This window comes from Nelumbo nucifera, chromosome 5, assembly GCF_055504915.1.
Source record: "Nelumbo nucifera cultivar China Antique chromosome 5, China Antique-T2T, whole genome shotgun sequence".
Taxonomy (NCBI): Eukaryota; Viridiplantae; Streptophyta; class Magnoliopsida; order Proteales; family Nelumbonaceae; genus Nelumbo; species Nelumbo nucifera.
In genome coordinates this window covers 13,838,506-13,852,943 of record NC_142653.1, presented here as the reverse complement: position 1 = coordinate 13,852,943, position 14,438 = coordinate 13,838,506, and the positions used below count along the sequence as shown (strand labels likewise).

Here is a 14,438-nt window from a genome sequence, read left to right as displayed (position 1 = left end):
TGTGGATCTGTGAAGCAAAGGATGTAGAGAATGTCAAGGAAGAAGAAGAAGAAGAGGAAGAGAGGGGGAAAGAGAGAGAGAAGGGTGGAGGGAGAAGCTTGTATTGCTGGTTTGTCGTCAAGTGGAGAAGAAGAAATGAGAGAGAGAAGGCCAGAGGGAGAATGAGGGGCATTATGAGTATGGACATTTTTGTCTTTCAACATGGTTTAAAACGCATTTGAGCACATTAAGTCATTGACCCACCTCTTACAAATTAAGATCTGAAAATGCATTTCAAATCCCTTTTTGAGATTCAACACAGACATAGGTAGCATCTAAAAAATCAACATTTTAAGACTTCAAAAGTCTGAAAAGTATTATCAAACACCAACTTAGGCATGATCTTAAAACTGTCACGTTGATTTTATTTCGACCCCCACATTGTTATTTAAAAAAAAAAAATCATTGAATTAATCATCAAGTCACTTGATCTGAATAACGATTTTTGGGCCATTTTTTATTTTATTTTTTATATATTTAAAAAAATAAAATATCGGGGCTGTTTTTTTTATAAGATTGGGGGAAGGAGTACAAATACAAATATGTAATATTTTATATTATTTTATATATTTGAAGTGTCATATGTACTCCTTCCGGACCGAGCATTATGGAATCCGGACAATAATTTTCCTTTTATTTCAGGAGAAAAAATGACGAGGTGGTCCGGCCATAAATGAAATTGTTGGGGGTAAATTAGTCATATTGGACTCAAAGTTGTCCTGGTCGCCGATGTCATGATCAGGAGTTTTTCTGGCTGGCGTCAGTGAAAAAGCTCCTTCCAGCGTAACGTTCGAATCCACAGGGTTGGTTTTACTCTCTGAGTTCCTGAGAACTTCTTAAACAAGAACATCTACTCCTGATTCGCCGTGGATATATACATAAGCTAGGGTGTTCTTGGATCTCACATGTCTGAAGACTAGCTAGCAAGTCTTCTCCACTGAACCTCTGTGTTTTCTTCGAAATGGCGGTTTGTCCGTGCGAGGAGGTAAATGCCTTCTGCCCTTCTCTTCTTCTCGTTTTCTCTTCTTTCTTCTAAAGCTTTCAGTTTTTTTTCACTCGATGTACACAGACCGAGCGTTTCTTGAGCTAAAAATCCTGGTTTCCGTGCTTCTTCCTGATTGATGTTTGGCTCATTTTTTGTGGTACTCTGGTTGGGTTTTTTAACCTGTAATTACTTCGTTTATTCTGCAGTCACTAGTTACATCAGCTCTGCTGGTGTTATTCCAGTTTTCTGGTTCAATTTAGCGTTTGTTTGAGTTCAACTTTGTAAATTTGTTAGAGGCTGCAATGCAGCTCTGTAGTTTTTACTACTGAGTTTTGTTCAGGATTATTTGCTACCTTAGATAATCAAAGGAACCTTTTTTTTTAATATTTCTTCAGGAAAAAAGGGAAATGTTCCCTCAAAATTTATGGTCTTCGATGGATTCATTTTAGTTCGTGAGTTTTTTTTTTTTTTTTTTTGGTGGTTTACCGTATTCTAATGTTAAAATCTTGCTAACAGCATGAGCCCTTTCAGGTAAAATTTGGTTATTTTTTCATGAACATCAGAATTTTCTCTCATTCACGCAGAACATGCAAATTCCAATTATTTTATTCCTCCTCCACTGAAATCATTGTCTGATAGTGTTTGTACCTCGGTTTTCCTTAATTTACTGGAATATTCCTCTTCCACCTCGGCTTTCTGCACTGAAATTGTTGTTTCAATTTAATATTCTCATTATTATGTTCTGACTTTTTTTATTTTTTCCTTCAAATACTAATTGCAGTTAATTTCACATTAAAGCAAGTTCTACGTTATTTGGCCTCTATGTATTTCAATATGTTCAATTAATACTGTATCATCTTCCAACGTTATCATATAACTTGGTTCTCCTAATTCATTGTATTCAATACCTAAAGAAGCTGTATTTGGAACCAATGTACATGTCTGACTGCCTGTGCCCAAGATACAAATCTCACCATCCTTGCGTTTTTCCTCCTTGAGAAATTTTCTTATGAAGCATCTCCTATGATCTCTCCACCCAATCTTTTGTTGGAATATTATAGATCTTTTCACTTACATGAAGTGCTACAAGAGGCCCAGTGCATGAGGCTCCAGCGAATGCAGGGTCTGGGGAGGGACAGACGTACGCAGCTTTACCCCCTGCACATACAGGGAGGCTGTTCCAAAAATATATAAAATGCTACAAGACTTTCTATAATTTCCGATAGTCCTAGTTAGAAGTTAATTACCCAAATCAACTTCATCCCAACAGAGGTTGGTTTCCTTAAAAATCTTAAAATGGTTTCCAACACTTCCTTTTCTGGGCTTTATGACTGATTGCTATCACATTGTATTTATATGGTAATCAATAGGGTACTTATATATAGTCTGGTGCCCATCTAATATATTAGATCATGTTTTCAATGGTTTTTAATCAGAGCTTGGCTTTGCATGAGTAAATATTACATGTAAACCAGTGGGAGGCGAAACTATTCTTATATGCTTTAGGTGGCAATTGCAGTCTTCCTTTTAGCGGTTTATGTGTTCAGTTCAGTTACTAAAGCCAAGTCCTGATCAGTTAACCAGGAGTACCCTTTAGGTGATTGCACCTCATTGAAGTTGATACCTTTAGTTTCATAAGCATGTTAAAAGGATGTTTTCATTCTTCTCGGTTTTCAGATATTTTTCCATTTCTTGTCAACAAGCCCCCTTGAGACTAGAATGCCCATTCCATAGTTAATATGTAAGTTCGGTGGTCATAGTTTTGAGGCTTAAATGTAGTTAGTTTCACATCCTTGTCATCATTAATTCCATCCTTTGGAAATGAGGTGTTGATTGTAAGAGTACCTGGAACTGACCGTTTGGTAGACCATAAGTGTGGTTTCTTCATGATGTGCATCAAGTTGTATGTATGATTGCACCTCATTGAAGTTGATACCTTTAGTTTCATAAGCATGTTAAAAGGATGTTTTCATTCTTCTCGGTTTTCAGATATTTTTCCATTTCTTGTCAACAAGCCCCCTTGAGACTAGAATGCCCATTCCATAGTTAATATGTAAGTTCGGTGGTCATAGTTTTGAGGCTTAAATGTAGTTAGTTTCACATCCTTGTCATCATTAATTCCATCCTTTGGAAATGAGGTGTTTATTGTAAGAGTACCTGGAACTGACCGTTTGGTAGACCATAAGTGTGGTTTCTTCATGATGTGCATCAAGTTGTATGTATGATTTATTCAATATTTCAATCTACAATACTCTGAAGGTGTAGTTAGGATTGTTTGTCTCCGCTTGTTAAACATGCCACATATCTGCAAATGTAACTTATATTCTGGTCTTTTTTACATTGAAAGTTTCTGGTTTCAGAAATTTACTTGCTACTGCATAATGGACTGAAAATCTGAAACCCCATATCCCTGTATCATTAGAGCAGCTGCTGAACAATTTTCATGGTGGCATAGAACTATTCTGGATAACAGTAATCTTAGCACATTCATTTTGATTTCTCGTTTTGGTCTTACCATCTGGTCCCTGGCAATTTAGCTGTTTTCCTTGACTGGAGATAGGCATTTTAAAGTAACAATGGTATTCAGATCAAATTCATCTTGAAGCTTTTCTATGATTACCTCTTTTGCAGGGTCAAGATGTCTACAGCATCTCAGTGGTTTCTGACAAAGGAAATGCCAATCCACAGTGCCCATTGGATTTATTAAGTTTTACAGAAGTCCCCTTTCTGGAAGAAGGTCAGACCCTCTTGGTTAGGCAGTGGGATTGCAAGAATTGTATCAGTCTGCAGACAGAAAGTACAGATAGATGTTCTCTATTCAGTGTGGATATAGATATTGAGAAAGACAACTTGGAAATAACAAAAACAGAGGATAACTTTGTAGGGTGCTCTGTGAAATCTAAGAATGTGTTAACTGTATGACCTCTTGTCCTTTCTGTGTTATGCCATCTAGATTTCCATGCTTCTAATAGAAGATCTAAGGTGCCATTGGGCAGACAAGGAAGGCTATCAGGAAAATTTTTTCCTTGAGTAGCATTCTAACTAATGCGCACCTTGAGTGTCCTCTACAATGCTATCAACTTATCATCTAACAGCTGGTCAGTATTTGCAGAGGTTGTTTGAGAGAAAGATTGGTATAGCAATTGGAGGAAAGATTATTCAACTTTTAATGAACAATAACCTAATGTCTCTGAGGTTCACTTCTAAAGGTAGGTAAACATATTCAAGTGCTATTTGCTTAGTCTCTTTCTAATGTAGTTGATTTCCTTTATGCCTCTATGCCCAGCCTCTTAATCAAAAGTGCTCCTTCCCTAAAACTAAACCCCAGAGTTAAACATCGGGAATCAACATTTGTTTCTTCAATTAGAGCAACATTTGATCTTGAGATCTCATATGGTATATTAGAATTTTCTTTTAAGAGGAATTGTCTGCATTCTTTTTGCTATTACAAGGCCTTTACTAGCCACAATTTGTAACACCCAACTTATTACATGATTGTTTATAACTTCTTCATTGTTCCCTCGTACTCATTGGCAGACAAGCCAACAACTGAGAGGACTCAGGACACATCCAATAATAGGTGGCGGCGATATAAGCGTGCAGCCTCCTTTGACTCAAGAAAGTTAGTTCTTCTCTTCTCAATATTGTAAGCTTTGAACCCCTCTTTCTGAACAACTTAAATACACATGTTGAGTTCCACTCTTGTTTGTCTAAAGACTAAAAGTATATTAGGCAATAAGCTTACATAAAGTTCTAATGTTGGTTTTTTTATGTTGCATGATGTTAAGATTGATTATCAAGCACATCATTCTATTACGATTTTTATTCTCAATGAAATCCTGTCCTACTATTTATGTTATTGATACATTGTAGAGCAGTTTTAAGGCTCTCCAGTCCATCTTAAATTAGTCAAATTGTCCACTTGACTGCTAACTAGGAACAATCATGGACTATGATAAATCTAAGTGATTGTAGAAGTGTTTTCTAATAGGAGTGATTGTAGAAGTTTTTGTAGTTCCCATCTTCTTTTTATATATTTGATAGACAAATTGTAGCACATAAGCCAACTTTATTTGAATACGATATTCTCTTTTGGTGGTATTCTCTGTATAATGTTTTACCATTATTCATACACCAAAATTAAAACAGAAGAATGTAGATTTTTCTATTCATTAGCTGCTAATATCATTTTACAAATACATTGTTTTATATTTTATCATATCTGCAAATTAACTCCTAAAGCTTCATTTGTATATAATCTCTTTCAGGTCAAGCATGGGTACAATGATGTTGATATATTTGACACTTAGAGTGAAGCAGGTCAATGATGGCATTGTTCATGTCTAGTGCAAGCATCCAGAGGGGGGGTGTGAGAGAGAGAGAGAGTCCTATTCTGTGGATTTTTCCCCGGTATTGCCGTTCCTTTTTCTTTTGCTTTACTTGTTGATGACCCTTGTTATGTACATAAATTACCACTAAATATAAAATGGAGCTTACTTAAAAAGTCTTTGCTAGTTGAGTCTTTTCTCATGGCTTAAAGGGTCGTTTATGGTTTGAAGTCTGAAATTCTGAAGGTTAAAAGATAGAAAATGAATGGCAAGACCTCTAAACATGCATGGCTTGAATTTGTATTGGAATGTCACAGCTTCAAACGATGAAGATTATATTTTGGGGTAATTTGAGTTCAGTCCACCTCAGAATTCATATTGCGATCGTACAGTTCGGGTCAGTGTCAAGAGGGGAAGATTCCCAATTCACGGAGGGGATGCTGTTTATAGGGGGTGGGGAATTAATGAAGGCCTTAGATTTTCCTCAAAATGTTTCTCCTCACGCTTTCACTTAGTTAATTACTTCGTGTAGGGTCTGCAGGTGACTCAGTGGAGAAGAATTAATAAATGCCTTAGATTTTCCTCAAAATGTTCTCTTCACGGTTTCACTCAGTTAATTACTTCGTGTAGGGTCTGCAGGTGACTCAGTGGAGAAGAAAATGTAGAGATAGTGAGAGTAGTGAGAGTAGTGGAAGCCAAGGTGAGGGAGAGAATGAGAGAGGATCACAGCGGAGGCTTGAGAAAGTGATGAGACTAAGAAAGAAATGAGGTCGAGAAGATTAGGATGGAGAGAGAGAGAGAGAGAGAGAGAGAGAAGGCGAGATTGCAAAGAGGGAAGACAGCATAGAGAAGGGAGAAAGACTGTTCACCCCACCTTCTTATCAAGAGACAGAGGCCAACAGATTCTACTCTTAGGGTAGAGATCCATCTAAAGCAACTAAAGTCCAGGAGAAAGCAATGATCAAAATTTCAATATGATACGCCCTATGCCCTATCAGGCATATCGTATCATATCTTTTGGGGAACCCTTTTTTAATAATATATATATATATAATCAATTTTTGAAAATAAAACTAAAAGAATATAAAAAACGCATGGTTTTTAATATATCCATACTTTGAACCATGGTGTTGCCTTCTCCTCCCCTCTGGCGAGAAGAGGCTCGGGAATGTCCTCGAGCTATAGCGAAAGCTTCACCGCTCCAGAGGCTAACTTAAGAAAACATTCAAATTATTTCATTCATGTCCTGTGATGAGGAGGTTCATTACATTTATAGGCGAGTTGGTTGTAACCACTCGGCCACGTGGCTCGAACATTCCTTCACTCGCACCTTCTATATTGATTCTAACAAGATGAAAATTACTGAAGAGGAAGAGGCTGGCTAGCGGTTATGATGTGCGAGACCTATAAAGCGTGTCTTGCATGGATCATTTGTTGGGTTCAACGTCATGCATGGGCTGGCGGTTATGATGTGCGAGACCTATAAAGCGTATCTTGCATGGATCATTTGTTGGGTTCAACGTCATGCATGGGCTGTATGCGGTTTTCCTCCGCCTCTGGGTGCTCGATGAAGATGGGCTGGGCCGTGGGCTCCTCTGGTATCTGTATCACATGGGAGAAAGAACATTGCCAAGATGAAAACTGGCATGAACTCTCCAACGCTAGAGACTGCGTCATTGGTGTTGTTGGGTTAGCTCGGCTATTTTGTTTTGAGAAGAGATAACGGCCAAGGTTCAAAGTATGATGCTCTCAATATGAAAATCACTTTTTTATTTAATAATTTGACACGTTATTTATCACATCAATTATTCATTCAAACAAGTAAAACCTCATAACTCCCACTATCGAGTATTGGTGACCCTAAAAAACAATAGTGACTATGCAATAATATATTGTAATATTTTTGGCTAAAAACTCATGTCACTTAAATTAAGGGGGTGTTCTATAGTGTGGTCAAGAAATTGTGTGGTATGTCTTAAACCATACTACACCTATGGTGTGGTTGAGATCACACCAATCCCCCTCCCAGTCAGACACGTGGCAACTTCAATTTTCTGGAAAAAAGCATCTAAGAAGTGGGCTGTTCAAATTTTTAAAGAGAAAACCAACCCCTAGACATGTGGCATTGTATAACAGGTACCCTACTTTCATTAACAGTTCTTTACAAATACGTGAGAAGTGGATAGTTTCCATTCTCAATCTATTCCTAAAAAAATGGAGAAAATAAAAAAGTGGTTATTCATACCCACTTCTGCCTACATTCTTCATCTAACCTAACTATCATTTTCCCTCTCAAGTGCATCAAACGGCAATTTTTCATCTCTCAATCTTCATCATCTACAGATTCATCAAAAAAAAAATCTTCATCATCTACAGTGCTGCAACCTTTCTGGATCAGGTTAGTTTAGTTCGTAATTGTGAAATCCAAGCTTGAAGAAAATTCCAGAAGATAGAGAAAATATTTCTCTGTATTACTTCAACTGAACTGTACAAAGTGCATGACTGCTATTTATACAAGAAATGAACCTATACAAAGCTGCCACGTAATGATTCCAGCTCAGCTAACCTAACTTGTATAACAGACTAACAGCTAACTAATAGCAGTAACAAACTTGATAATTGTTCAAGAATAAATAATATATATTCTGCACATCCCCCCTCAAGTTGGAGCTTGAGTTTGATGTAAATCAACCAAGCCCAACTTGGAAACAATAGAATGAAACTGAGGACCAGCAAGACTCTTAGTAAAAACATCTGCAAGCTGCAATTTGGTAGAAATGTGCTTAGGAAAAACAAAACCAGCCTTATACTTATCACGAACAAGATGACAATCAATCTCTAGGTGCTTTGTACGTTCGTGGAAGACTAGGTTGGCAGTAATATGTAAAGCTGCCATGTTATCGCACCAAAGAGGGATTGGCAAAGGAGGGCTGACTTGAAAATCCTGCAAAATATAACTAATCCACTGGAGCACACAAACAATAGAAGCAAGGCTTCTATATTCTACCTCAACTGAAGACCTGCTGACGGTGGATTTTTTCTTAATCTTCCAAGAAATGAGAGAAGACCCCAAATATATGCAGTAACCAGTGAGTGACTTGCGGGACTCCTTACATGCAACCTAGTCTGCATCACAAAAGGCTTCAAGGGACAGATTATTATTAGATGAGAAAAACAAACCTCTGGAAAGTGTACCCTTGAGATACTTGAGAACATGAAGTGCTGCTTGCCAATGATCTTGAGTAGGAGAGTGCACATATTGACTAAGCTGTTGGACAGCATAAGATATGTCTGGCCTGGTGAGATTGAGATACAACAATCTACCAACTAACATGCGATATTTCTCTGGTTCATCCAAGTAACTACCAGTACAAGAAAATTTTTGCCCCTTTGGCAATGGTGTAACAACAGGTTTAGCTCCAATAAGGCCTGCATCTTGCAAAATATCTAACACATATTTTTTTTGATTGACATAAGTTCCATCAGAACCCCTTGCAATTTCAAGGCCTAAAAAATATTTAGCATACCCCATGTCTTTAATAGTAAATGTGTCATGAAGAAACTGTTTGACCTTCTTAATCTCAGACTCAAGAGTCCCAATAACAAGAACATCATCTACATACACTAATAAGGTTAAAATTGAAGTAGAAGTCTTCTTGGTGAAGAGACAATGATCATGTGCACTCTGGACAAACCCATAAGCTTGAAGTTTAGCACAAAACTCAACATTCCATTGGCGAGAAACCTGCTTTAAACCATACAAAGACCTTTTTAACAAGCAAACTTCATTTAGCTTAGCTTTAGTATAGCCTGGAGGTGGTAGCATAAAAACTTCTTCATCAAGATAGTCATGTAAAAATGTATTATTTATATCTAATTGATGCAAAGCCCAATTCCTAGAAGTAGCTATAGCCAGGAAGATCCTCACTGTAACAAGTTTTTCTACTGGAGAAAAACTATCCGAGTAAACTACCCCTTCAATCTGATGATACATCTTTGCTACCAACCTTGCTTTGTACCTATCAACAGTAACATCTGGGAGATATTTCACTTTATAAACCCATTTGCATCTGATTGCCTTTCTTTCTGGTGGTAGGCTAACCAATTCCCATGTATGATTAGATTCTAGAGCCTGCAACTCCTTATTCATAGCATCAATCCATTTTTCATTTTTGCTTGCTTGATAATATGAACTAGGTTCAAGAATAGAGGACACATTGACAAGAAATGACATGTATGCATTAGTGAATATAAGTGATTTAGTGTAAGGAAAGGTTGGTGGTGTGTGGGCAGAAAAGTTAGGTGTATAGGCTGTAACAGAAGTTGTAATAGCAGTAGATAAATTTGTAAGAACTAACACATTAGATACATAATCACTCATCCATGCTGGTTTGAATCTTTGTCTAGTACTGTGTCTTATGGTAGGAATAGGAACATTTGAAGAAACATAAACAGGAGAATGATGCAATTCAGGTGAGGAATGAACTGGTGTCAAAGACTATTGAGACTGTAAATCAATGTCAACAGAAGAAGGTTCAAAAGAATAAGGAATATCTTGAACAATGTTCCGATTCAAAGTAGCTGGTGTCAAAGAATTTTGTGGGAAATTAACTGGATCATGGAAAGGAATAGGCAAAGACACTTCACTGCTGTCATCAGTAATATTTGCAAAAGGAAAAAAGTCTCATGAAAAATCACATCACTTGATGTATAAAACTGATGAGAATCTAAATCATAAACTCTATAAGCCTTTTGACCTGTCACAAATCCCACAAACACACACCTATATGCCCTTGTTTCAAATTTATCCTTATGTGGTCTAGTATTAGTAGCATAGAATAAGCACCCAAAGCACTTTAACAAGCTATAATATGGTTTTTGATTATGAAGAAGCTCATAAGGGGTTTTCTAACCTAAGATACTGGTAGACAGCCTATTGATGATGTATACAGCCATCAAAAGTGAATGACCCCAAAATTTTGTAGGCATATGTGACTGAAACATGAGAGCTCTACTTATCTGTAATAGATATTTATGCTTCCTTTCAACAATACCGTTTTGTTGAGGAGTATAAACACAACTCTTTTGATGTAAAATTCTTAACTGAGACAAAAAAATTTGGCACTCTTGACTAGTAAATTCAGATCCATTATCTGTCCTAATACATTTAACTTGTTTCTGAAATTGAGTTTGTATCATTTGAAAGAAAGTCTTTAAAGTCTGTAAGATTTGATGCTTGTGAGCAAGCAGAAAAGCCCCAAGTTGCCCTGCTATAATCATCTACCACAGTAAGCATGTAATGTGCCCCAGTGATAGATGCTTGCTGATAAGGTCCCCACAAATCAATGTGTAAAAGATCAAAAACAGAATTTGACCTAGTAGTGCTAAGTGGAAAAGGTAACATGTGTTGTTTTGATTTGTGACAAACATCACATGGTGAGAGCAGTGTTGTATCAATGCCATTTAAGAAAGAAAGATGCTGAAGAGACTGAAAAGAAGCATGACCAAGTCTGTTATGCCACAAAATTTTTGAATCTTTATTGATATTAACAGAAACATTACAAGGAAGATTGGTTGGATTATAAGCAAAATCAGATGAAGATTTATTCAAGTCAATCTGATTATTACAGGAAACAAGTAATGATGAATCATGAAATGAAGATTTGTCTAAAATGTACAAGTTCCCAACCACTTTACCAACTGCTAATACTGCTTCAGTCTGAAGGTCCTGCAATATACATTTGTCAGGATAAAACTCAAATTTAAGTTGTGCAGTTTTTGAAAGTTTATTTACTGAAAGTATGTTATATTTGAAACTAGGAACACAAAGGGCATCAGTCAAAGTTAATTTGGGTGTAAGGGATACATCACCTATATGGTGCACAAGTTTAACAGAACCATCTGGTAAGAAAACTGGAGTAATTTGAGTTACTGGTTTTGGTTTATGAATTAATTTGCTATCAATACACATGTGATTTGATGCACCGGTGTCCACTATCCATGTTCCACAGTCCAAATTATCAAATGAATGCAAAGCAAAATGAAAAGCACAAGTAGGATTGTTACCTGCAAAGTCACCAATGTGTGTGAAATTTACATGATTGCTGCCAATCATAGCCTTCCCCTTCATCATCTTTGATAACTCCTGCTGAATCATTTCTACCAAAGATAAATTCTGATATGTTACCTTGCTAACAGCTTGGTCCATGTTTGCATCCAAAGGATTATCAGCCATATTAGCCATATTTCTTCCTCCTGTCATTTTGTTCCTTTGTTCCTTAAGTTCTTTATACCACTCAGGATATCCATGCAACTTGAAGCAGGTATCCTTAGTGTGGCCTCCCATGTTACAATGATCACAGTGCAACTTTTCATACTTCTCATTCTTCTTATCATTATGATTCTTATTAGAATTAGATCTCTTATTATTTCCCCTTCCAGCCTTAGATCCTTTTCCCATAGGTGCTCTCACAAACATTGCTGAGTTCTCCGCATTCTCAGTCATGATAACTTGTACCTCTCTCTGTTTCTCCACTCGTAAAATCATAGAGTATGCCTTGTTAACTGAAGGCAAAGGTTCCATCACCAAGATCTGGTTTCTAACATTATCAAATCCATCATTGAGGCCCATTAAAAACTGCATTAACCTGTTAGAACAAGCTAGATCTGAAACAGTCTTTGCAACTCCACAAGTGCAGTTTCTACATGTGCATTGTGGTGTTGGCAACAAGCAAGCCAATTCATCCCACAACTTCTTCAGCTTCGTGTAATACTTTGCTACTGATTGATTTCCCCATTTGACTCTCCAAACCTCTCCTCTAATTCAATCCAAAGTTCCCTAGCAGTTGAAGCATAAAGAAAGGCTTCTACTATTTCTTTGGAAATAGAGTTCAGGATCCATGATCTAACCATACAGTCCACACGAATCCATTGTTCAAAATCAGGAGACTCTTCATCAGGCATAGCACACTTTCCATTGATAAATGGGAGAAGTAGGGAAACGCACGATGCAGAATTCTGAATTCCAGCCCCCCCCCCCTACAACTAGCCCTATCCCCCCTATAAACCACACCCTGCCTGTGAATTTGGCATCAATTCACGGTCAGGATGCATTCCCCCTGTACTTTGGGCCTAGTAAATTCTGAGCTGGGCTGATTTGTACTACTCCCTTGATAAATCCAAGCTTCACCTTAGTTCCTAGAACTATCTTAATCGATCTACTCCAAGACAAATAGTTATTACCTGTCAAAGGAGTCGTAACAAGTTGCATCCCTGGCTGATCTGAATTCTGCAGTAGCATTGGATCTCCATTGGTGATGCTCCCTGTTTCTTTGTGCACCGTCGCATTTCCAGCTTGAGGTGCAACTAAGATCGCAGGTTCTTCAATCTCCTCCATATTCTAGTAAGTCTAGGATCGATTTCAACAAGCAAGTCTTCAACGTGTTATCAAAACGAAAAGAAAAGCAAATCTGGATCGATTTGCTCTGATACCATGTGAAATCCAAGCTTGAAGAAAATTCCAGAAGATAGAGAAAATATTTCTGTATTACTTCAACTGAACTGTACAAAGTGCATGACTACTATTTATACAAGAAATGAACCTATACAAAGCTGCCACATAATGATTCCAGCTCAGCTAACCTACTAAGAAACTAACTTGTATAACAGACTAACAGCTAACTAATAGCAGTAACAAACTTGATAACTGCTCAAGAATAAATAATATATATTCTGCACAGTAATACATGCTCTGTTTTTTATAGATTACTGTTCTTTTTCAATTTTCTCTTCAATTCCCTGTTCAATCCGGATAAACATGCTATGCTTGCAAATTCGCAAAAGTAGAGAAAATACACTAAGGTATACTAGAATGGTATACTTTAGTACATGTTAACAAGTTTCTGTAGTACATGTAGGCATTGAAGGCCAGAATTACCTGCAATTTCTTTCCAATATCTCTTCACGACTATACTATGTGAGTTCCAAGAAGCTGTCCGATGCAAATATTTGCGATTTTGAGCGGTTAGAATTGGGCAAATAGGTTTGGTATGAATTAGGAATTCACTTACTGGAAGATGGGTTACGTTCAGTATTTCGACTACGTACAATTTACCAAACTTAGGGATCAGAGAATTGCAATCTTACGATGGGGTTATCAGGCAATCTCGAATCAGTAACTATGAAGTTCTTCGAAATACGTTCCAGCGTAGCGGCTAGATCAATACCCTTTCTCATTTCCTTCTTCCTTTCTTTGTCATTAACAGCAAGCTGTCTGGCCTTTGATCATCATCACTTTCGTTGTCATCCATTGCAACTTTTGCCTCCTAATCATCTTCCACATTTGATTGACTTTTATGTAGGAACCCGGATATACAAGAAAGAAGGCAGGTCATAGTTAAGTAGGAGCTCTATATATTAACAACAAGAACAGAAGAAGAAATTTGGAGAACTCCTAAAGTGAGTACAAAAAAATTTATAACTACACCATTAGTTTGTCCATTGACAAGAAGACCAATGCATCAAAAAATGACAATATGTAAATTCCCATACCCCATGAAAGAACGTCGCAAGTCGGTTATTGTCAGTTTCTTTTCAAGTAACTCACTAATTCGCTCCATCGACCTTCTCAATTTGCTATTGGAATTTTGTCTAAGAGAAGACATATTCTCAGAGTATCTATCTCCTTGGTGGCCCTGCTAGCTTTACCCGTTCCACTTAGGCGGGTAGTTGGATTCTAGGAAAACTCATTTATCTTCGAGTAGAGAGACAGACAGACAGACGAAAGTAGAGAGAACCCACTAAGGTATATCAGAATGGCAACGAAACTAGAGATAGAGATAGACGCACTCACAGTTGATACTCGATTGGAATTACATAGGAATTACAGTGAGAGAGAAAGAGCAATTGCCCGGCAGGAATTTCAGAAGTTCCCGGCAAGGGAGAAATGGAAGTCTTCACTTTCTTTTGCAGAAGCTCTGGCGCCGAATGAAACGCATAATAGCTTTCTGGTGACCTTGAAGCTTCAGATGCATCAACCTATGAGTTGCAGACTCTCTCGAGCGAAGTCCTGTTCAATACGGCGAAGA

The 14,438-nt window shown here is 37.4% G+C and overlaps 2 protein-coding genes across 5 annotated transcripts; one reads left to right on the top strand and one right to left on the bottom strand.

Moving 5' to 3' along the window:
- Nucleotides 1-835: 835 nt before the first annotated feature.
- LOC104605010 (uncharacterized) lies at nt 836-5,538 on the top strand. Of its 4 annotated transcripts, none has more exons than XM_010269601.2 (5): nt 836-1,024; nt 3,656-3,940; nt 4,128-4,233; nt 4,562-4,670; nt 5,293-5,538. In XM_010269601.2, the coding sequence occupies exons 1-5, from the start codon at nt 1,001-1,003 to the stop codon at nt 5,369-5,371; spliced, it is 603 nt and encodes a 200-aa protein (XP_010267903.1). In that variant the 5' UTR covers nt 836-1,000; the 3' UTR covers nt 5,372-5,538. The 4 variants fall into 4 exon arrangements, with proteins under 4 accessions (XP_010267903.1, XP_088743221.1, XP_010267905.1 ...); XM_088887095.1 differs by having other exon boundaries at nt 837-1,024; nt 4,137-4,233; nt 4,562-4,646; XM_010269603.2 differs by having other exon boundaries at nt 837-1,024; nt 4,137-4,233.
- A 2,263-nt stretch (nt 5,539-7,801) lies between these two features.
- On the bottom strand, nt 7,802-14,438 carry LOC148791242 (uncharacterized). The gene is made up of 2 exons (XM_088887304.1): nt 13,903-14,438; nt 7,802-13,701 (listed from the first exon to the last, which is right to left on the bottom strand). Exon 2 carries the CDS (start codon nt 11,993-11,995, stop codon nt 10,520-10,522), a length of 1,476 nt encoding a protein of 491 aa, XP_088743430.1. The 5' UTR covers nt 11,996-13,701; nt 13,903-14,438; the 3' UTR covers nt 7,802-10,519.

Coding starts and splice junctions, on each gene's coding strand:
- LOC104605010 (XM_010269601.2), top strand. CDS start 1,001: ATGGCGGTTTGTCCGTGCGAGGAG. Junction 1,025..3,655: donor CGGTTTGTCCGTGCGAGGAG/GTAAATGCCTTC, acceptor CCTCTTTTGCAG/GGTCAAGATGTCTACAGCAT. Junction 4,234..4,561: donor TCTGAGGTTCACTTCTAAAG/GTAGGTAAACAT, acceptor ACTCATTGGCAG/ACAAGCCAACAACTGAGAGG.
- LOC148791242 (XM_088887304.1), bottom strand. CDS start 11,995: ATGCAGTTTTTAATGGGCCTCAATGATGGATTTGATAATGTTAGAAAC.